The sequence below is a fragment of the Entelurus aequoreus genome, linkage group LG03 (assembly GCF_033978785.1).
Source record: "Entelurus aequoreus isolate RoL-2023_Sb linkage group LG03, RoL_Eaeq_v1.1, whole genome shotgun sequence".
NCBI lineage: Eukaryota > Metazoa > Chordata > Actinopteri > Syngnathiformes > Syngnathidae > Entelurus > Entelurus aequoreus.
In genome coordinates this window covers 82,772,154-82,795,524 of record NC_084733.1, presented here as the reverse complement: position 1 = coordinate 82,795,524, position 23,371 = coordinate 82,772,154, and the positions used below count along the sequence as shown (strand labels likewise).

The window sequence follows — 23,371 nt, the reverse complement described above, 5'->3', positions numbered from 1 at the left end:
CATGTCATAAACTTAGACGTAAAAAATAAAAAAAATAAAAACTACAAGGACAACATAAGACAATTTGTCTTTTTAAGTTGTAGCAGCGCTTGTCTGTTTTTTGACATTAAAGTGGTCTGACGTAAAGGACCCGTCTGTCTCTCAAGTCTAGGTGGGCTCAGGTAAGCATGAAGACCTCGCCGCTGCGCTTGTGTCTCTTTGCATGTTTATCGTAACTTCCCGGCTTGACGTTTGTGCTTAAAGTGGACATCAGTCCAAGACATTTGACTGTTTGTCCTCTCACTTCCTGTCCACGTGGACACGTTTCCTTGACCCTGCTGTCCAACCTGTCCATGACTGCATCCTTGTCTCATCCACATCCAAATCCTTGCCGTTTACGCTGTGTTTGACAAAATCTTGTTGACTCTCTAAAATCCTGGTGCTGACCCTCGTTGACTTTGTCCACGATCCTGTCCATGTCAATGTCCATCACGCAAAACCTGGTACTGACCCTCGTTGACTTTGTCCACGATCCTGTCCATGTCAATGTCCATCACGCAAAACCTGGTACTGACCCTCGTTGACTTTGTCCATGATCCTGTCCATGTCAGTGTCCAACACGCAAACCCCGGTACTGACCCTTGTTGACTTTGTCCATGATCCTGTCCATGTCAATGTCCATCACGCAAAACCTGGTACTGACCCTTGTTGACTTTGTCCACGATCCTGTTCATGTCAATGTCCATCACGCTTTGTCCACGATCCTGTTCATGTCAATGTCCATCACGCAAAACCTGGTACTGACCCTCGTTGACTTTGTCCATGATCCTGTCCATGTCAGTGTCCATCACGCAAAACCTGGTACTGACCCTTGTTGACTTTGTCCACGATCCTGTTCATGTCAATGTCCATCACGCTTTGTCCACGATCCTGTTCATGTCAATGTCCATCACGCAAAACCTGGTACTGACCCTCGTTGACTTTGTCCATGATCCTGTCCATGTCAATGTCCATCACACAAAACCTGGTACTGACCCTCGTTGACTTTGTCCATGATCCTGTCCATGTCAGTGTCCAACACGCAAACCCTGGTGCTGACCCTCGTTGACTTTGTCCATGATCCTGTCCATGTCAGTTTCCATCACGCAAACCCTGGTGCTGACCCTCGTTGACTTTTTCCATGATCCTGTCCATGTCAATGTCCAGCACGCAAACCCTGGTACTGACCCTCGTTGACTTTGTCCATGATCCTGTCCATGTCAGTGTCCAACACACAAACCCTGGTACTGACCCTCGTTGACTTTGTCCATGATCCTGTTCATGTCAATGTCCATCACGCAAAACCTGGTGCTGACCCTTGTTGACTTTGTCCACGATCCTGTTCACGTCAATGTCCATCACGCTTTGTCCACGATCCTGTTCATGTCAATGTCCATCACGCAAAACCTGGTACTGACCCTCGTTGACTTTGTCCATGATCCTGTCCATGTCAGTGTCCAACACACAAACCCTGGTACTGACCCTTGTTGACTTTGTCCATGATCCTGTCCATGTCAGTGTCCAACACGCAAACCCTGGTACTGACCCTTGTTGACATTGTCCATGATCCTGTCCATGTCAGTGTCCAACACGCAAACCCTGGTGCTGACCCTCGTTGACTTTGTCCATGATCCTGTCCATGTCAGTGTCCAACACGCAAACCCTGGTACTGACCCTCGTTGACTTTGTCCATGATCCTGTCCATGTCAGTGTCCAACACGCAAACCCTGGTACTGACCCTTGTTGACATTGTCCATGATCCTGTCCATGTCAGTGTCCAACACGCAAACCCTGGTACTGACCCTTGTTGACTTTGTCCATGATCCTGTCCATGTCAGTGTCCAACACGCAAACCCTTGTATTGACCCTCGTTGACTTTGTCCATGATCCTGTCCATGTCAGTGTCCAACACGCAAACCCTGGTGTTGAACATGTGTAACACATATGTGGACTTAAAACACACCTCCACAAATCTCCACTGCTTGAGAGTCGTTACTAGCTGACATTCCTTGCCCAGGTGGTCCAAACAAAAGTTCTGTCCTCGTGTCCACTTCAGGTACACTTCATGTCTTGGTGTTAACAAGACTTTAGGACATGGAGACTTTAAGACATTAGGACATGAATACTTTAGAACATGAAGACTTTAGGACATGAAGAATTTAGGACATGGAGACTTAAGGGCATGGAGAATTTAAGACATGGAGACTTTAGGACATGGAGACTTTAGGACATGGAGTCTTTAGGACATGGAGACTTTAGGACATGAAGACTTTAGGACATGAATGCATTAGGACATGGAGACTTTAGAACATTAAGACTTTAGGACATTAAAGACTTTAGGACATTAAGACTTAAGGACATGACAACTTTAGGACACTGAGACTTTAGGACACAGAGACTAAGACACAGACTAAGACACAGAGACTTTATGGCATGGAGACTTGAGAACATGGAGACATTAGAATATGGAGACTTTAGGACATGGAGACTTTAAGATACAGAGACTAAGACACAGTGACTTTATGGCATGCAGACTTTATGGCATAGAGACTTTAGAACATGGAGGTTTAAGACATGGAGACTTTAGGACATGGAGACTTTAGGACATTGAGACATTAGAACAAGGAGACATTAGAACAAGGCGACTTAAGGACAGGAAGACATTAGAACAGGAAGACTTTAGGACATGGAGACTTTAGGACATGGAGCCATTAGGACATGGATGTTTTAGGACATGGAGACTTTAGGACATGGAGACTTTAGGACATGGATGTTTTAGGACATGGAGACTTTAGGACGTGGAGACTTTAGGACATGGAGACAATAGAACATGAAGACTTTAGGACGTGGAGACTTTAGGACTCGGAGACTTTAGGACTCGGAGACTTTAGGACATGAATACTTAGGACATGGAGGTTTTAGGACATGGAGACTTTAGGACATGAAGGTTTTAGGACATGTAGACTTTAGGACGTGGATTCTTTTGAACATGGAGACTTTAGGACATGAAGACTTTAGGACATTGAGACATTAGAACAAGGAGACTTAAGGACAGGAAGACATTAGAACAGGAAGACTTTAGGACATGGAGCCATTAGGACATGGATGTTTTAGGACATGGAGACTTTAGGACGTGGAGACTTTAGGACATGGAGACTTTAGGACGTGGAGACTTTAGGACACGGAGACTTTAGGACATGAATACTTAGGACATGGAGCCATTAGGACATGGAGGTTTTAGGACATGGAGACTTTAGGACATGAAGGTTTTAGGACATGTAGACTTTAGGACGTGGATACTTTTGAACATGGAGACTTTAGGACGTGGAGACTTTAGGACGTGGAGACTTTAGGACATGGAGACTTTAGGACATGAATACTTAGGACATGGAGCCATTAGGACATGGAGGTTTTAGGACATGGAGACTTTAGGACATGAAGGTTTTAGGACATGTAGACTTTAGGACGTGGATACTTTTGAACATGGAGACTTTAGGACATGAAGACTTTAGGACAAGGAGACTTTAGGACATGGATGTTTTAGGACGTGGAGACTTTAGGACATGGAGACTTTAGGGCATCGAGACTTTAGAACATGGAGACTTTAGAACATGGAGACTTTGGGAAGTGGAGACTTTAGGACATGGAGACTTTAGGGCATCGAGACTTTAGAACATGGAGACTTTAGAACATGGAGACTTTAGGAAGTGGAGACTTTAGGATGTGGAGACTTTAGGACATGGAGACTTTAGGACGTGTAGACTTAAGGACGTGGAGACTTTAGAACATTGAGACTTTAGGATGTGGAGACTTTAGGACATGGAGACTTTAGGACGTGTAGACTTAAGGACGTGGAGACTTTAGAACATTGAGACTTTAGGATGTGGAGACTTTAGGACATGGAGACTTTAGGGCGTCGAGATTTTAGAACATCGAGACTTTAGGACGTGGAGACTTTAGGACAAAAGCTTCTCCGAGATGAGACCCATTTGTCCCCTGAGGATGTTAAAATCTGAGATCCTCCTTTGGTCGCTATGGTTACCCAAGCTAACGTGTGGTTGGGTTCGCCATGTTGGGACCCCAAGGGGAGTTAGTTGGGTGGATGATCTAGAGTCTGTCTGTCCCTAACATGGAGCGCAGTGCTCCGCTCCACTTAGCGCTAGCGTGAAGTCGTCAAGGAGGGGAGAACAAAAGTGCCCCCCCCCCCCCCCCCCCCCCCCTCCCCGGGCCCCCAGGGGACAAGAGCACACTAATTAGACTTGAGGGGCCGGCGTGTAATTGCACGGCGGACTCGGGCCAAAGCGTTTTATTTCCTGCGCCACTTGTTGACGCGGTCGTCTTTTAAAGGCAGAGTGAGACCCCCTCCCCCCCCCTCCCCCCCCCCCTCCCCGATGCACACTTGCTAGTCTGTGACGTGTCTGTGATGTCACCTGCGTCCATCTGTCCCAGCTCCTTGAACGCACCACCGGGCCGAGCATGTTGTTTGGAATGCTGCATGTACAGTAATGTCAGACCCAAACATGGAATATGTCCTACGTACATAAACGTGAAGTATACTGTACTTACATAAACATCAATCATACTCCACTTATATAAGGTGTACTTTACACACAAACACATACTGTACTTACATACTGTCAATCATACTGTACTTACATAAATCATACTATACTTACATATCATCAGAAGATGTACTTCATGATGAGTTTTGATGTGCTGATGGTTGAGTTAGTCTAAAAAATCAGAAGTAGATGTAATAATAATAATAATAATATGTATGTATGTTCTTGTGTTGCAACATGAATACTAGTAGTGGACATCATTGTGTTGGGTTTGGAGCGTGAAATAGCACACGTGTGATTGATGTCTTCAAAGACGCCACATGACAGGAAGTATGATGTGCAAGTACAAGTGTGATTGAAGGTGACACTTTGTTGTCGCAAACGGTCGCCATGGCAGCAACGGCTCGGCCACGTCGGACGACCTGTTCTGGAAGCTGAACGCTCTGCAGATGTTCGTGGTGGACCTGCACTGGCCTGAGGAGCAGTTTGCTCAACATCTGGAGCAGCGGCTCAAGCTGATGGCCAGCGACATGATGGAGGCCTGCGTCAGGAGGTGACTGCACACATCTTCATGGCTTCATGGCTTCATAACTTCATAACTTCATATTTTCATGACTTCATAACTTCATATCTTCATATCTTAATTCTTCATATCTTAATTCTTCAAATCTTCATATCTTCATATCTTCATTCTTCATGACTTCATATCGTCATTCTTCATATCTTAATTCTTCATATCTTCATGACTTCATATCTTCATAACTTCATGACTTCATAACTTCATATCTTCATATCTTCATTCTTCATGACTTCATATCTTCATTCTTCATGACTTCATATCTTCATATCTTCATAACTTCATGACTTCATATCTTCATGACTTCATAACTTCATATCTTAATTCTTCATATCTTAATTCTTCAAATCTTCATGACTTCATATCTTCATGACTTCATTACTTCATGACTTCATGACTTCATATCTTCATGACTTCATATCTTCATGACTTCATAACTTCAAATCTTCATGACTTCATATCTTCATGACTTCATATCTTCATGACTTCATGACTTCATATCTTCATGACTTCATTACTTCATGACTTCATATCTTCAGGACTTCATAACTTCATAACTTCATATCTTCATATCTTCATTCTTCATGACTTCATATCTTCATTCTTCATGACTTCATAACTTCATGACTTCATATCTTCATGACTTCATAACTTCATATCTTAATTCTTCATATCTTAATTCTTCAAATCTTCATGACTTCATATCTTCATGACTTCATTACTTCATGACTTCATGACTTCATATCTTCATGACTTCATATCTTCATGACTTCATAACTTCAAATCTTCATGACTTCATATCTTCATGACTTCATATCTTCATGACTTCATAACTTCAAATCTTCATGACTTCATATCTTCATGACTTCATTACTTCATGACTTCATATCTTCATGACTTCATAACTTCATATCTTAATTCTTCAAATCTTCATGACTTCATTACTTCATGACTTCATTACTTCATGACATTATATCTTCATGACTTCATATCTTAATTCTTCATATCTTAATTCTTCATATCTTCATGACTTCATATCTTCATAACTTCATGACTTCATATCTTCATATATTCATGACTTCATATCTTCATTCTTCATATCTTCATGACTTCATATCTTCATAACTTCATGACTTCATAACTTCATATCTTCATTCTTCATGACTTCATATCTTCATTCTTCATGACTTCATATCTTCATAACTTCATGACTTCATATCTTAACTTCATGACTTCATAATTTCATGACTTCATATCTTCATGACTTCATATCTTCAAAACTTGATATCTTCATGACTTCATATACCTTTATAACTTCATAACTTGATATCTTCATGACTTCATAACTTCATATCTTCAGTCTTCATAACTTCATGACTTCATAATTTCATGACTTCATATCTTCATGACTTCATATCTTCATAACTTGATATCTTCATGACTTCATATACCTTCATAACTTCATAACTTCATGACTTCATATATTCATGACTTCATAACTTCATATCTTCAGTCTTCATGACTTCATATATTCATGACTTCACATCTTCTAATTTTCATGACTTCATATCTTCATGACTTCATAACTTCAAATCTTCCTGACTTCATATCTTCATGACTTCATAACTTCAAATCTTCATGACTTCATAACTTCATATCTTCATGACTTCATATCTTCATAACTTGATATCTTCATGACTTCATATACCTTTATAACTTCATAACTTCATGACTTCATATATTCATGACTTCATAACTTCATATCTTCAGTCTTCATGACTTCATATATTCATGACTTCATATCTTCTAATTTTCATGACTTCATATCTTCATGACTTTATAACTTCAAATCTTCCTGACTTCATATCTTCATGACTTCATAACTTCAAATCTTCATGACTTCATAACTTCATATCTTCATGACTTCATATCTTCATAACTTGATATCTTCATGACTTCATATACCTTTACAACTTCATAACTTGATATCTTCATGACTTCATGACTTCATATCTTCAGTCTTCATGACTTCATATATTCATGACTTCATATCTTCAAATTTTCATGACTTCATGACTTCATAACTTCAAATCTTCATGACTTCATAACTTCATATCTTCATGACTTCATATCTTCATAACTTGATATCTTCATGACTTCATATACCTTTATAACTTCATAACTTGATATCTTCATGACTTCATGACTTCATATCTTCAAATTTTCATGACTTCATAACTTGATATCTTCATGACTTCATAACTTCAAATCTTCATGACTTCATAACTTCATATCTTCATGACTTCATATCTTCATAACTTGATATCTTCATGACTTCATATACCTTTATAACTTCATAACTTGATATCTTCATGACTTCATGACTTCATATCTTCAAATTTTCATGACTTCATAACTTGATATCTTCATGACTTCATATCTTCATAACTTGATATCTTCATGACTTCATATCTTCAGTCTTCATGACTTCATATATTCATGACTTCATATCTTCAAATTTTCATGACTTCATATCTTCATGACTTCATAACTTCAAATCTTCCTGACTTCATATCTTCATGACTTCATAACTTCAAATCTTCATGACTTCATATCTTCATGACTTCATTACTTCATGATTTCATTACTTCATGACTTCATATCTTCATGACTTCATAGCTTCATATCTTCATTCTTCATATCTTCCTGACTTCATATCTTCATGACTTCATAACTTCATATCTTCATGACTTCATATCTTCATGACTTCATAACTTCATATCTTCATTCTTCATGACTTCATATCTTCATGACTTCATAACTTCATATCTTCATGTCTTCATAACTTCATATCTTCATGACTTCATATACCTATAACTTCATAACTTGATATCTTCATGACTTCATATACCTATAACTTGATATCTTCATGACTTCATAACTTGATATCTTCATGACTTCATATCTTCAAATCTTCATGACTTCATATCTTCAAATCTTCATGACTTTATATCTTCAGTCTTCATGACTTCATATATTCATGACTTCATATCTTCAAATTTTCATGACTTCATATCTTCATGACTTCATAACTTCAAATCTTCCTGACTTCATAACTTCAAATCTTCATGACTTCATTACTTCATGATTTCATTACTTCATGACTTCATATCTTCATGACTTCATAGCGTCATATCTTCATTCTTCATATGTTCCTGACTTCATATCTTCATGACTTCATAACTTCATATCTTCATGACTTCATATCTTCATGACTTCACAACTTCATATCTTCATTCTTCATTACTTCATATCTTCATGACTTCATAACTTCATATCTTCATATCTTCATAACTTCATATCTTCATGTCTTCATAACTTCATATCTTCATGACTTCATATACCTATAACTTCATAACTTCATATCTTCATGACTTCATATACCTATAACTTGATATCTTCATGACTTCATAACTTGATATCTTCATGACTTCATATCTTCATGACTTCATATACCTTTATACCTTCATAACTTGATATCTTCATGACTTCATAACTTGATATCTTCATGACTTCATATCTTCATGACTTCATATCTTCATGACTTCATGACTTCATAACTTCATATCTTCATTCTTCATGACTTCATATCTTCAAATATTCATGACTTCATATCTTCATGACTTCATAACTTCATATCTTCATTCTTCATGACTTCATATCTTCATGACTTCATATCTTCATAACGTCATATCTTCATGACTTCATATACCTATAACTTGATATCTTCATGACTTCATATCTTCATAACGTCATATCTTCATGACTTCATATACCTATAACTTGATATCTTCATGACTTCATAACTTGATATCTTCATGACTTCATATCTTCAAATCTTAATGACTTCATATCTTCATGACTTCATATACCTTTATAACTTCATAACTTGATATCTTCATGACTTCATAACTTGATATCTTCATGACTTCATATCTTCATGACTTCATAACTTCATGACTTCATGTCTTCATGAATTCATGTCTTCATAACTTCATATCTTCATGACTTCTCATCTTCATAACTTCATATCTTCACGACTTCATGTCTTAATGACTTCATGACTTCCTATCTTCATGATTTCCTATCTTCATAACTTCCTGATTTCATATCTTCATGACTTCATATCTTCATGACTTCACCACCGAACCTTTTCTCTTCCTCTTTTTGGCCCCACAGAACAAAATCTGCTTTTGACGCCAAAATGCAGAAAGCCAACAAGTCGACGGACTTCCGAGTGGCGCTGTGCGTGTGCACCATGCTGAACGTGCTGATGGACGCCAAGAGACACTGCTCCACCCTCTGTGTGCTGGACACTGGACAGGAGGTACGCGCACACACCACGACGTTATCGCTCACATGCTAATTTTGGTAAGCTAACAGTTTACATGTCAAGTACCAAGTTAGTTAAAATTAGATAAAATAGTAACAGTATACGCTAACAATTAGCATTTGTCAAGCACCAAGTGACCATATGACCCTAAGGTGTACAACTGTAAAATTAGCACAAAAATTGTTGGCATGCTAACAAGCTAATGTTGCCGCGCTAACGGTTGGCGTGTGTCAAGTACCAAGTTATATGACCTTAAGGTGTACCACTGCCAAATTAGCAAAAAAAATAAAGTTAGCATGCTAACAAGCTAATGTTGCCATGCTAACAGTTTGCATGTGTCAAGTACCAAGTTATATGAATCTGTGTACGGCTGTAAAAAAAAAGTTAGCATGCTAACGTTAGCATGGGTTAACTACCAAGTTATATGAATCTGTGTACGGCTGTAAAAAAAAGTTAGCATGCTAACAAGCTAATGTTGCCATGCTAACAGTTAGCATGTGTCAAGTACCAAGTTGTATGACTCTGAGGTGTACGGCTGCAAAAATAGTTGAACAAGTTAGCATGCTAATGTTAACAGTTAACGTATGTCAACCAAAAAAAGCTATAAGACTCTGAGGTGTACGACTACGAACTTAGCAAAGAAGTTAGCATGCTATTGTTAGCATTTAACATGTTAACAGTTAACATTTGTCAACGTCCAAGTGATATGACTCTGAGGTTCACAGCTGTAAAATTGGCTAAGAAAGTTAGGACGCTATTGTCAGCATGCTATTATGATAACTTTAGCATTCTAAAAGTTAGCATGTGTCAAGTACCAAGTTATAGGACCAAAATTTGCTAAAATGGTTAGCATTCTAACGCTCATTTAACGTGCATCAAGTACCACGTAATATGACTCTCAGGTGTATTGCAAAATCGGCTAAAAGGTTAGTGCTGTAATGTTAGCATTTAGCATGCTAACAGTTAACTAGCGTCAAGTAACGCGTTTTATGGCTCTGAGGTGAACAGTTGCAAAAGTGGCTAAAAAGGTTAGCACGCTAATTTTAGCAGGTTAACAGTTAGCAGGTGTCAACTACCAAGTTATGTAAGGAGTATGTTTGTAAAATTGGCTAAAAAAGTTTAAATGTTAATGTTAGCATGCTAACAGTTAGCATGTCTCCAGTACCAAGTGATATGACCTTGAAGTGAACGGTTGCAAAATTAGCTCAAATGTTAGCGTGTGTGTCACTTTAAGACCATGTGACCGACACGACTGCAGTGTCCTTGTACTTCAAGAAGAAAATCGGAGGAGTTGCATTCGTTGCCGTTATCCATGTGCAGTGAATGGAACGAAGGGAAAGGAAAAACTCCAAAATGTGGGCTAATTTTGATCTCAAAGTGCCAAATAATGAACGTTTATTTATGGCGTTTCATATACCTTTGGCGATTATAGTTTCTAACTATGATTTTAGATGTAGGGACTTTTTTTTTAATCCAGCAGATGGCGCCATTAGGGAACAGCGATACAGTGTCAATACAGCTAGTGAGTGTGCCACATACTCACCGAGGCCTCATTTATCCATCACGAGTTGCAGCAGCATTAAAAAAAACTTCTAAATAACTAATACAATTTTTTCACTGAGTACTAAATTCTGAATTATTATATATGTATATATTGAATATGCAGAATAAACTGTGAGGAAATGATGTCATAACTCCAACTTTGGTTTGACTTTTGAGGCAGATAAACTCCAAATTGTCCCACTTTGGAGGTTGCAATGTTTGTTTTTTGACCTAACTTTAAAAAGTTCTTATTTTTTTGACATTACTGTCATGTGCTCAGATTGTATTTTATTTTATTTTTTTACCGTACACGTGAAGAGAAATAATTCCTTAATTCTTTGACCGTTTTGAAAGTCAAGACGAGTTTTCCCCCCCCGAAGGAGCGCCGCTAAAAGCCGACGGGTCAAAGTGGAACGTCAGCCGCGAAAAGCCTTCGCCTTTCTTCCGAGCACGCCGCCGCTTGATTGGCCGGCAGGCGAGCGTGAGGCGGCGGCCTTGACGCCAGTGACAGCCAATCACAACACATCACCCCCTTCCCCCCCCCCTCCAGGCGCCACCAGCACGCTGTACGCCATTAGGAATAACTGAACAAAATTCAATACCACAATACATGTTTGCTCATAAATATTATGTCATGCAGTGGACAACAGAAGTCATTTTTTAGCATATCTGCAGTCATGTTATGAATATTTACGTTGTTCTTTGTGTATTTCTTCATATTTTTGTGTCTTATGCACTTTTTGTACAAGAAAACCCGTTTTTTTATGGCAAAAACACAAAATATGCGATATTTTCTCCAAAAAAATGTTTTTATATTTATTTTTTTTATGTCCTGCCCAGCTTCTCAGGCAAATCATATAGTTGATGTAGATGCCCATATCGGCTGTTCAGATTTACTTTACAAAAGAGAAGTGTAGGATACTTCTCTTGTTGACTTATTTGTATTTTCACTTTATTAAATTTATTTATATTATCATTTGGTGCAGCCGGGCCGGAGCAGGAGGGGATAGAAAGAGGAAAAAAAGGAAGACAGAGGGGGGAATTGTGGGGACAAGAGGGGGATTAGACAGAGAGACAACAACAACAACAACAGAGCAACATCAGCAAATACGACATGTAAAAATATGATGGTAAAAATAATAGCAAATAAGCAGTTAGCGAAAATAAAAAATAATACAGAAATGATCATGAGCATTATTACACTAAAAATGGAGCAATATGAATACCAATAGAAGTAGTGCTATTGATAATAAACAATACCAACACTTTACCTTTATTATCAGCAATACAATTCTTCAAATGCAACAATACAAATACGTAATGATAACTTGAGATACGAAAGAATGCAGAAAAATGGAGGGGAAGAAAGAGAAGCAACCTACATTAACCTTGTAGATTGTTATAGTAACAATAGGTTAAGCTAAAAATGTTTTTAGATGACCCGTTGATGTGAAGTTCAGTTATTTTATTAATTTCATTCATGAAAAACAAAACAATCCACAAAACATTTAAGTAAATTATGAATGAAAAGGAGTGAATTATATCTTATATAGCGCTTTTCTCTAGTGACTCAAAGCACTTTTACATAGTGAAACCCAATATCTAAGTTACATTTAAACCAGCGTGGGTGGCACTGGGAGCAGGTGGGTAAAGTGTCTTTGACTAGGATGGCGGAAGCGGGGATCGAACCTGGAACCCTCAAGTTGCTGGCACGGCCACTATACCAACCGAGCTATACCTCCCTCAAAAAAAATTAGCTCCGGGCCGCAAATATCCCCCTTTGGACGCTTTGGACGCCCCTGCATGAAATAAAGAATCCGTGGTTCTCAACCTTTCTTCACCAAGTACCACCTCAGAAAACATCTGTCTCTCCAAGTACCGCCATAATGAGCCAACATTAAAACGCAGTAGCGTAGTAGGCCTAGGTATTCATTAAAAACAAGGCAGAGGATTTATTTAACAAATATATTTCATATTTTTGGCCACAGTTTGAACAGTAACACTGTGTTGGCATATAGGAAAATAAAACACTGTACTTTAATCAAATGATTCTATGGAGTATGTAAGTATGCTGAGTAAGGGACACTCACCCTTGTTGATGTGAATCCATTATTGTGGATAATAATTCATTTCCTGATGGATATTGATTGAGTGAACGATCATAATTGTGTTGCATCTCGTTAAATATGAGGATTTGGGAATCTTACAATCATTGAATTGGATTCCGATTCTTGGGGTGACGATTCGATTCGGAATCGATGCTCGATTCAAACCGATTCAAGCAATGTAATATTTGGTTTGAAAATGACAACAAAACCTTTTGAAAATGTAAGAATTGAATCTAGAAAATGGTGAATTCTGAATTGGAATGAATTAGAAGAGTGATTCGGTTGTGAATGGATATTTTTTTTCTAGCACCCCTATTAGATAGTGTACCTAATGAAGTGTCCTGCAGCGTGTCAGTGTTTTGTAGGGGTGTCGGAAAAATCGGGTCTTCAATTGTATCGCGATTCTTAATTCAAAAACATTAAAAAAAATTAAAAAAAATTAAATCTTTTTTTTTTTTTTTTTTTTTTTTTTTTTAAAGCTGTCCAGCCACTCAGACAAATCATATTGTTGATGTTGATGATCTGTATCTGCTGTACAGATTGACTTTAGAAAAAGTTAGCTTGCTAACATTAGCATGGGTTAACTACCAAGTTATATGAATCTGTGTACGGCTGTAAAAAAAAAAAAAAAAGTTAGCATGCTAACAAGCTAATGTTGCCATGCTAACAGTTGGCATGTGTCAAGTACCAAGTTGTATGACTCTGAGGTGTACGGCTGCAAAATCAGTTGAAAAAGTTAGCATGCTAATGTTAACAGTTAACATATGTCAAAAACAAAGCTATAAGACTCTGAAGTGCACGGCTACGAAGTTAGCATGCTAATGTTAGCATTTAACATGCTCACAGTTAACGTTTGTCAACGACCAAGTTATATGACCTTAAAGTGTACCACTGCCAAATTAGCAAAAAAAATAAAGTTAGCATGCTAACAAGCTAATGTTGCCATGCTAACAGTTTGCATGTGTCAAGTACCAAGTTATATGACTCTGAGGTGTACGGCTGCGAAATTAGTTGAAAAAGTTAGTATGCTAATGTTAACAGTTAACATATGTCAAAAAAAGCTATAAGACTCTGAGGTGCACGGCTACGAAGTTAGCATGCTAATGTTAGCATTTAACATGCTCACAGTTAACGTTTGTCAACGACCAAGTTATATGACCTTAAAGTGTACCACTGCCAAATTAGCAAAAAAAATAAAGTTAGCATGCTAACAAGCTAATGTTGCCATGCTAACAGTTTGCATGTGTCAAGTACCAAGTTATATGACTCTGAGGTGTACGGCTGCGAAATTAGTTGAAAAAGTTAGCATGCTAATGTTAACAGTTAACATATGTCAAAAAAAAGCTATAAGACTCTGAGATGTACGACTACGAACTTGGCAAAGAAGTTAGCATGCTATTGTTAGCATTTAACATGCTCACAGTTAACGTTTGTCAACGACCAAGTGATATGACTCTGAGGTTCACAGCTGTAAAATTGGCTAAGAGAGTTTGAACGCTAATGTCAACATGCTATGATGATAACTTTAGCATTCTAAAAGTTAGCATGTGTCAATTACCAAGTTATAGGACCCTGAAGTGAACATTTTAGCAAAATTAGCTAAAACGGTTAGCATTCTAATGCTCATTTAACATGTGTCAAGTACCATGTAATATGACTGTCAGGTGTACTGCAAATTCAGGTAAAAGGTTAGTGCTATAAAGTTAGCATTCAGCATGCTAACAGTTAACTAGCGTCAAGTAACACGTTTTATGGCTCTGAGGTGACCAGTTGCAAAATTAGCTAAAAAGGTTAGCACGCTAATGTTAGCACATTAACAGTTAGCAGGTGTCAACTATCAAGTTCTATAAGGTGTATGTTTGTCAAATTGGCAAAAAAAAAAAAAAAAAGTTTGAATGTTAGCATGCTAACAGTTAGCATGCTAAGTGGCCCTGAAGTGAACGGTTGCAAAACTAGCGTGTGTGTCATTTTAAGACCCTGTGACCGACACAACTGCAGTGTCGTCGTACTTCAAGAAGAAAATCGGAGGTGTTGCATTCGTCGCTGAAGAGAAGTGTTGGATACTTCTCTTGTTGCCTTATTTGACTTTCACAGAGTCCCAGTCTGTGGAACGCTCTCCCTGACCACCTGAGGGCACCACAGACTGTGGATGCTTTTTAAAAAAGCCTAAAAATCCTTCTTTTTAAAAAAAAAGCCTTTGTTTAGATATAGGCATACTAGTTTTAGCTATTTGGCTGTTCTAGTTTTTATTTTTATTTATTTTTTATTATCTTTATATTATTATTTTTTTTAATACACTGTAGCACTTTGAGGTTGTTTACTCAATGTAAAGTGCTTTTTACAAATACAATATATTATTATTATTATTATTAAATGTTTGGATAGAATTTTATTCAACAAAACCAGTTTTCTTTGAAGTAATATAGACATTTATCAGAGCTGTTTATCTATTCTATGGAGGAATGTAGTTCAACATAGAACTGGCATCCAATGTTATCAAAAAAGTATTGATTCTACTATTAAGTGTGTCTTTGTACACGAAGGTGATCTGTAACGTGTCTTCCTGTGTCCTCATGTCCACGTCCTTGTGTGGTGCTGCACGTCACCGACCAGCAGACAGACAAACAATGGGTGAGTTGTTTTTAACGTCTCCGCAAACATCAACCCCCACTTGCCAACAACACCCGTCATTTCAATCGTCATTCATCATTTATGTCAAACTATCTTCGTTCTCCAAAAAATGTTTTTCGGCTTCGTATTTTCGAGTGTCTGGAAAAGGGATGGGTACCGAAACTTGTTTTGTTTTTTTAAGCGTTATTAACCAGGCGGGAAAATAAGACGATAGAGCCACACCCACTAAATATATTAAAAAATAAAAAATTCCATATATTAGCCGCACAGGACTATAAGCCGCAGGTATATATGTTGTGGAATGAGTTATTTACACAGAAATGTTTACTTACATACCTTAATTGTTTTCAAACGTTGTCTGTAACACGGCAGTAAAACGGCTGATCAAACAAAACAGAAGTCATCGTCATGGACCCACAAACTGTGCAAGCTAGCTCTCCAATCAGCTAAACAGACTCGATAACTTTAGGTGACTTTTTGGTGAATTTACTAAACTGAAACAGTACAAAAAGAATGTCATTGTAAGGTAATGATACCAACACAGACACTCATAAACGAGTTAGCATATTAGCTCATGCTAATAGCGCGATTACATCATGATAGCACGTACAAATATGCATGAAAACACTCCTACAGACATCAGACATGGCACGGTTTAGTAAGTAAGAGTTGTTTTAGTTATATTGTAAAACTTACAAACGTTGCTTGGAGCGATGAATGAAGAATCCACACGAGTAGAAACGCTATGGACGGCTAGAAAACTGAACGGCACTTCTACTTCCAGTTGAAAGCTCTCAATGCAACTACATTGCAGCACTTGTAGTGAGTGAACTCGTCCAATAGCACACCTTTTTAGTCCCTTTGTTTTTTTTTGTTTTTAACCTATTTGCATTATGGCCGTCAGCGAAGAAAAATCCATAAATTAGCTGCACCGTTTGATAAAGCGTATGAAAAAAAGCATATTAGCTAATGCTAATAGCTCGATTACATTATGATAGCACGTACAATTATGCATGAAAACACTCCTACAGACATCACACATGGGACGGTTTAGTAAGTATGAATTGTTTTAGTTATATTGTAAAACTTACAAACGCTGCTTGGAGTGATGAATGAAGACTCCATACGAGTAGAAATGCTATGGACGGCTATAATACGGCACGGCACTTCTACTTCCGGTTGAAAGCTCGCAACAGAAGGACCCTGTAGCCAAAAGATGTCACCTTAGGACAAACAATAACACGCCTTTTTCAGTGTCTTTGCATGTGTTTAATAAAAACTACTTTTATAATGGCGGTCAGCGGGGAAAATTCCATAAATGAGCCGCACGGTTTTATATGCCGCAGGGTGCAAAGCGTGGGAAAAAAGTAGCGGCTTATAGCCTGGAATTAACGGTAGCTATCGATTCCATAGCGTGATGAAGATGATAATTATCAATCAATCAATCAATGTTTATTTATATAGCCCTAAATCACAAGTGTCTCAAAGGGCTGCACAAGCCACAACGACATCCTCGGTACAGAGCCCACATAAGGGCAAGGAAAAACTCACAACCCCAGTGGGACGTCGGTGATTATGGTGACAATAACGCGATATGAACCTGTCATATTGTTTTAAGTCTGACGCTCCAAATATTTATTTTCAAAAATACTCGCTGGCTCTTATGCGTTTGATGTCAACTTTAAAAAAAACGAACGTTTTAGCGAAGGCATTTTTTTATGGATATGTGTATGGCGATATGTATTTGGATATCATTTTATTGCGGAGGCGTAAAAGCGAGAACTACGGAGTAAAATAAATAAAAGAGAAAGTGGCAAAAACAAATGACTACCGTATTTTTCGGAGTATAAGTCGCTCCGGCCGAAAATGCATAATAAAGAAGGAAAAAAACATATATAAGTCACACTGGAGTATAAGTCGCATTTTTTGGGGAAATTTATTTGATAAAAGCCAACACCAAGAATAGACATTTGAAAGGCAATTTCAAATAAATAAAGAATAGTGAACAACAGGCTGAATAAGTGTACGTTATATGAGGCATAAATAACCAACTGAGAACGTGCCTGGTATGTTAACGTAACATATTATGGTAAGAGTCATTCAAATAACTATAACATATAGAACATGCTATACGTTTACCAAACAATCTGTCACTCCTAATCGCTAAATCCCATGAAATCTTATACGTCTAGTCCAGTGGTTCTTAATCTTGTTGGAGGTACCGAACCCCACCAGTTTCATATGCGCATTCACCAAACCCTTTTTTAGTGAAAAATAAATGTTTTTGTTTTTTTTCAAATTATTATTTATTATATATTATTAATTATTTCAATTATTATTACATATATATTATTAATTATTTCAATATTTTACCCATAGTGTTTGTTCTTACTGTATTATGTATTTTTTTTAAATTAATAAAACATTTAAATGTGATCAAATAAAAATAAATACTAAGTAGTTGTATTTTACCCATGTTTGTTCTTACTTTATTATGATTTTTTAAAAATAAATAAAACATTTAAATTTGATTAAATAGATACTAAATACTAAGAAAGTAGTTGTATTTTACCCATGTTTGCTCTTACTTTATTATGATTTTTTTTAAATAAATAAAACATTTAAATTTGATAAAATTAAAAAAATATTAAGTAGTTGTAGTTTACCCATGTTTGTTCTTACTTTATTATGATTTTTTTTAAATAAATAAAACATTTAAATTTGATGAAATAAAAATAAATACTAAGAAGGTTGTTGTATTTTACCCATGTTTGTTCTTACTTTATAATGATTTTTTTAAAATAAATAAAACATTTAAATTTGATTAAATAGATACTAAATACTAAGAAAGTAGTTGTATTTTACCCATGTTTGTTTTTACTTTATTAAGATTTTTTTTAAATAAATAAAACATTTAAATTTGATAAAATTTAAAAAAAATACTAAATATTAAGTAGTTGTAGTTTACCCATGTTTGTTCTTACTTTATTATGATTTTTTTTAAATAAATAAAACATTTAAATTTAATAAAATTAAAATAAATACTGAGAAGGTTGTTGTATTTTACCCATGTTTGTTCTTACTTTATTATGATTTTTTTTAAATAAATAAAACATTTCAATTTGATGAAATAAATACTAAATACTAAGAAAGTAGTTGTATTTTACCCATGTTTGTTCTTACTTTATTATGATTTTTTTTTTAATAAATAAAACATTTCAATTTGATAAGATTAAAAAAAATACTAAATATTAAGTAGTTGTAGTTTACCCATGTTTGTTCTTACTTTATTATGATTTTTTTTTAAATGAATAAAACATTTGAATTTGATCAAATAAAAATAAATACTAAGAAAGTAGTTGTATTTTACCCATGTTTGTTCTTACTTTATTATGATTTTTTTTAAATAAATAAAACATTTCAATTTGATAAGATTAAAACAAAACCTAAATATTAAGTAGTTGTAGTTTACCCATGTTTGTTCTTACTTTATTATGATTTTTTTTTTAATAAATAAAACATTTGAATTTGATCAAATAAAAATAAATACTAAGAAAGTAGTTGTATTTTACCCATGTTTGTTCTTACTTTATTATGATTTTTTTTAAATAAATAAAACATTTAAATTTGATGAAATAGATACTAAATACTAAGAAAGTAGTTGTATTTTACCCATGTTTGTTCTTACTTTATTATGATTTTTTTTTTAAATAAATAAAACATTTAAATTAGATAAAATTAAAAAAAATACTAAATATTAAGTAGTTGTAGTTTACCCATGTTTGTTCTTACTTTATTATGATTTTTTTTTAAATAAATAAAACATTTAAATTTGATAAAATAAAAATAAATACTAAGAAGGTTGTTGTATTTTACCCATAATGTTTGTTCTTACTGTATTATGTATTTAAAAGAATAAATAAAACATTTAAATGTGATCAAATAAAAATAAATACTAAGAAAGTAGTTGTATTTTACCCATGTTTGTTCTTACTTTATTATGATTTTTTAAAAATAAATTAAACATTTGAATTTGATTAAATAAATACTAAATACTAAGAAAGTAGTTGTATTTTACCCATGTTTGTTCTTACTTTATTATGTTGGGTTTTTTTAATAAATAAAACATTTAAATTTGATAAAATTAGAAAAAATACTAAATATTAGGAAAGTAGTTGTAGTTTACCCATGTTTGTTCTTACTTTATTATGGGGTTTTTTTTTCAAATTCAAGACAAAGTTATATGTTTTTGGTAACACTTTAGTATGGGGAACATATTCTAAGTAACAAAGACTTAATTTAGAGTTTTTTGGACAATAGGGGAACATATTCTAAGTAATAAAGACTTAATTTAGAGTTATTTGGTTAGGGTCAGGGCATACTTGCCAACCTTGAGACCTCCGAATTCGAGAGATGGGGGAGTGGAGAGGGGTGTATATTGTAGCGTCCCGGAAGAGTTAGTGCTGCAAGGGGTTCTGGGTATTTGTTCTGTTGTGTTTATGTTGTGTTACGGTGCGGATGTTCTCCCGAAATGTGTTTGTCATTCTTGTTTGGTGTGGGTTCACAGTGTGGCGCATATTTGTAACAGTGTTAAACTTCTTTATACGGCTGCCCTTGATGTGACCTGTATGGCTGTTGATCAATTATGCCTTGCATTCACTTAAGTGTGTGTAAATGCCGCAAATAGTGTGTGACTGGGCCGGCACGCTGTTTGTTTGGAGGAACAGCGGACGTGACGACAGGTTGTAGAGGACGCTAAAGACAGTGCCTTTAAGACACGCCCCCAATATTGTTGTCCTGGTGGAAATCGGGAGAATTTCGTGAGAATGGTTGCCTCAGGAGATTTACGGGAGGGGCACTGAATTTCGGGAGTCTCCCGGTGAAATCGGGAGGGTTGTCAAGTATGTGTTAGGGTTAGGGTTAGAGGGTTAGGATTATAATAAGGCCATGCCGAGTAAGGCATTAAGAAGTACTTAATAATGACTAGTTAAGAGCCAATATGTTACTAATTTGCATGTTAATAAGCCACTAATTAACCCTGTAAGACCCAAATATAGAAAAACCTCAACAAAATTTTTTTTGACCTTTCAGATGTTGTTGTAGAAGGCATTTGATGAAGAAATTGAAGAGTTAAAAAAAAAATGTTTATGTATGTATTTAGAGAAATGTTGTAATATTGCAACATTGGGCTTTGATGGGAGCAGAATTTCTGTATTTGTACTCACATTGCCTGAACAACTAAGGGTTCATTTGCAGGGTTGATTGCTTACTTAGCCCCATAACGGTATATACCATTAATAATAATCACACAGTTATATTTTTATGAAGTCATTTATTATAAATATAAAAAATATGAAACAAGATAAAACTCTTAAAAAACGCTTTTTCCCCCTTTTTTATAATTGTAAAAATTATATAACAAGCTCTAAATGAAATTTGATGCATCTTTTCCACAATAACCACATATGTACATGCTCTAGACATTGTAATAACAACCAAAAAAAATATAAAAGACATTTTAATTACTTGGATCTGATGAATCTAGTCCAATGAAACAAATAGATGTTGTTCGAAGGATACCTTGAGAGGTTGTGTGAGTACACGGCCAGAAGGCGTGACTTATAAACAAATGTACGATCCAATAGCCTTGTGAGACTGAACAATAGGACCCAATGACTATGTAAATGTGGTAAAAAAATATATGTAACAGATTGTTTTTTACGATGTTTAAAGTTAACGTTGTAATTTTACAACAAGGGGTGTTACATACAGGGTTAATGGTGAGTATGTTCCCCATACTAAAGTGTTACCATGTTTTTTTTACTGGTGCAAAAAATGAACCGTGCATGAACATCACCTTGTTCAAAGAACAAAACCAACACAGTGCATAAACTCACAACAAATTACACACCTGCAAATCAGTCAGCTGTTGCCGTATCCGTAATACGCCGATAGGGAGAAGATTGTATTTACACGAAGAGTCGGGTGTGTCTTGACCTCCGCCGAACCCCTAGGGTTCGATCGAACCCAGGTTAAGAACCACTGCTCTAGTCCCTTACGTGAATGAGCTAAATAATATTATTTGATATTTTACGGTAATGTGTTAATAATTTCACACATAAGTCGCTCCTGAGTATAAGTCGCACCCCCGGCCAAACTATTAAAAAAAATGCAACTTATAGTCCGAAAAATACGGTACTTGTTATTCTGCAGATAAAAATGGAGCGCAACTCAAAGCGCCATGGTGCCTCAGTGGCCACGTTTGGTACTGCAAGCGTCCAACTCAGGAGTCGAGGCGCCGTCTTAAGAGACATTTTGTAGACGCGTTAAGGAAACCACGGCGCTGACCTCTTTGGACCTGCAGTTCGCCAGCGATCCGCACGCTTTGTGGCTCACATTTTTTTAATTTGGGTGCTCTTTAGACCGCCGCTGAAAGGCCATTGTGGCGGCCCGAACTCCCCGGCCGCCGCCATTCAACGCGCCGAGCCCCGCCCCCGTTCTCCCGCCGGGGAAAAGGTGCCGTGAATATGTTGGTTTTTTTCACGGAAGGGCCAAAGCGGACGTGAAATGGCGGATTAATTGAATCTTGTGTGCGCCTTTGGTCCTCGCAGCTGGAGCCTCACAAGGCTGCGCTAATTGTGCGGCGCGCACAAAACCTATCCTTCAGATTCCTTCGCTTCTTCCACCAGAGCCCGGAATGTCATTCACACGAACAATGAACCTATTAGCTGCTTAAGTGTCTGTGTGTGTGTGTGTGTGTGTGTGTGTGTGTGTGTGTGTGTGTGTGTGTGTGTGTGTGTGTGTGTGTGTGTGTGTGTGTGTGTGTGTGTGTGTGTGTGTGTGTCAAAGCCATAAAAGTAAAAGTTGTACTCTTTGGCACCCCTCCCCCGCAGCAACAGTACCACTCCAAAATCGATGTCCTGATCGATGAGGCGTTCAAAGACATGATTTCTTCTCTGGTCTCTAAGGTGACGCCAACATTCTTTCAATATTTGTCAAATAGTTATACATATTTCAATAATTCACTATTCATCTCCTCATTGAATTTACGGTTTATTTCACTCCTTTGATCTAACTTCAGTGGACTATTTTTGTCATTGCTATTAAAAAACCCATTTGTTGTATAACGTTTGCTGTTTTTTTCATGTTAAATTTCGAATGTCAATATATTTCACAGACTGTTACTCCATTATGTAATCCGTTTTTTTTAATTAATAAAAAAACAGTTAAATTTGATCAAATTAAAACAAATACTAATAAAGTAGTTGTATTTTACCCACAAGGTTTGTTGTTTCTCTGTTATGTAACTATTATTTTATAAAACATTTAAATTTGATAAAATAAAAATAAATACTAAGAAAGTTGTTGTATTTTACCCATAATGTTTGTTCTTACTCTATTATGTATTTAAAAAAATAAATAAAACATTTAAATGTGATAAAACAAAAATAAATACTAAGAAAGTAGTTGTATTTTACCCATGTTCTTACTTTATTATGATTTTTTTTAAATAAATAAAACATTCAAATTTGATAAAATA

The 23,371-nt window shown here is 36.3% G+C and overlaps 1 protein-coding gene across 5 annotated transcripts in view; it reads left to right on the top strand.

The window, feature by feature from the left end:
- Positions 1 to 23,371, top strand: part of LOC133646972 (calcium-dependent secretion activator 2-like) — a 269,411-nt gene that overhangs the window by 210,532 nt on the left and 35,508 nt on the right. For 3 of the 5 annotated variants that reach the window (XM_062042966.1, XM_062042964.1, XM_062042962.1), the window contains 4 exons: positions 4,978 to 5,133; positions 9,397 to 9,544; positions 15,814 to 15,831; positions 22,725 to 22,799. In XM_062042966.1, the coding sequence (XP_061898950.1) occupies positions 4,978 to 5,133; positions 9,397 to 9,544; positions 15,814 to 15,831; positions 22,725 to 22,799 (397 nt within the window). The remainder of the gene's footprint in view (positions 1 to 4,977; positions 5,134 to 9,396; positions 9,545 to 15,813; positions 15,832 to 22,724; positions 22,800 to 23,371) is intronic. The other 2 variants (XM_062042965.1, XM_062042963.1) reach the window with 1 other exon arrangement.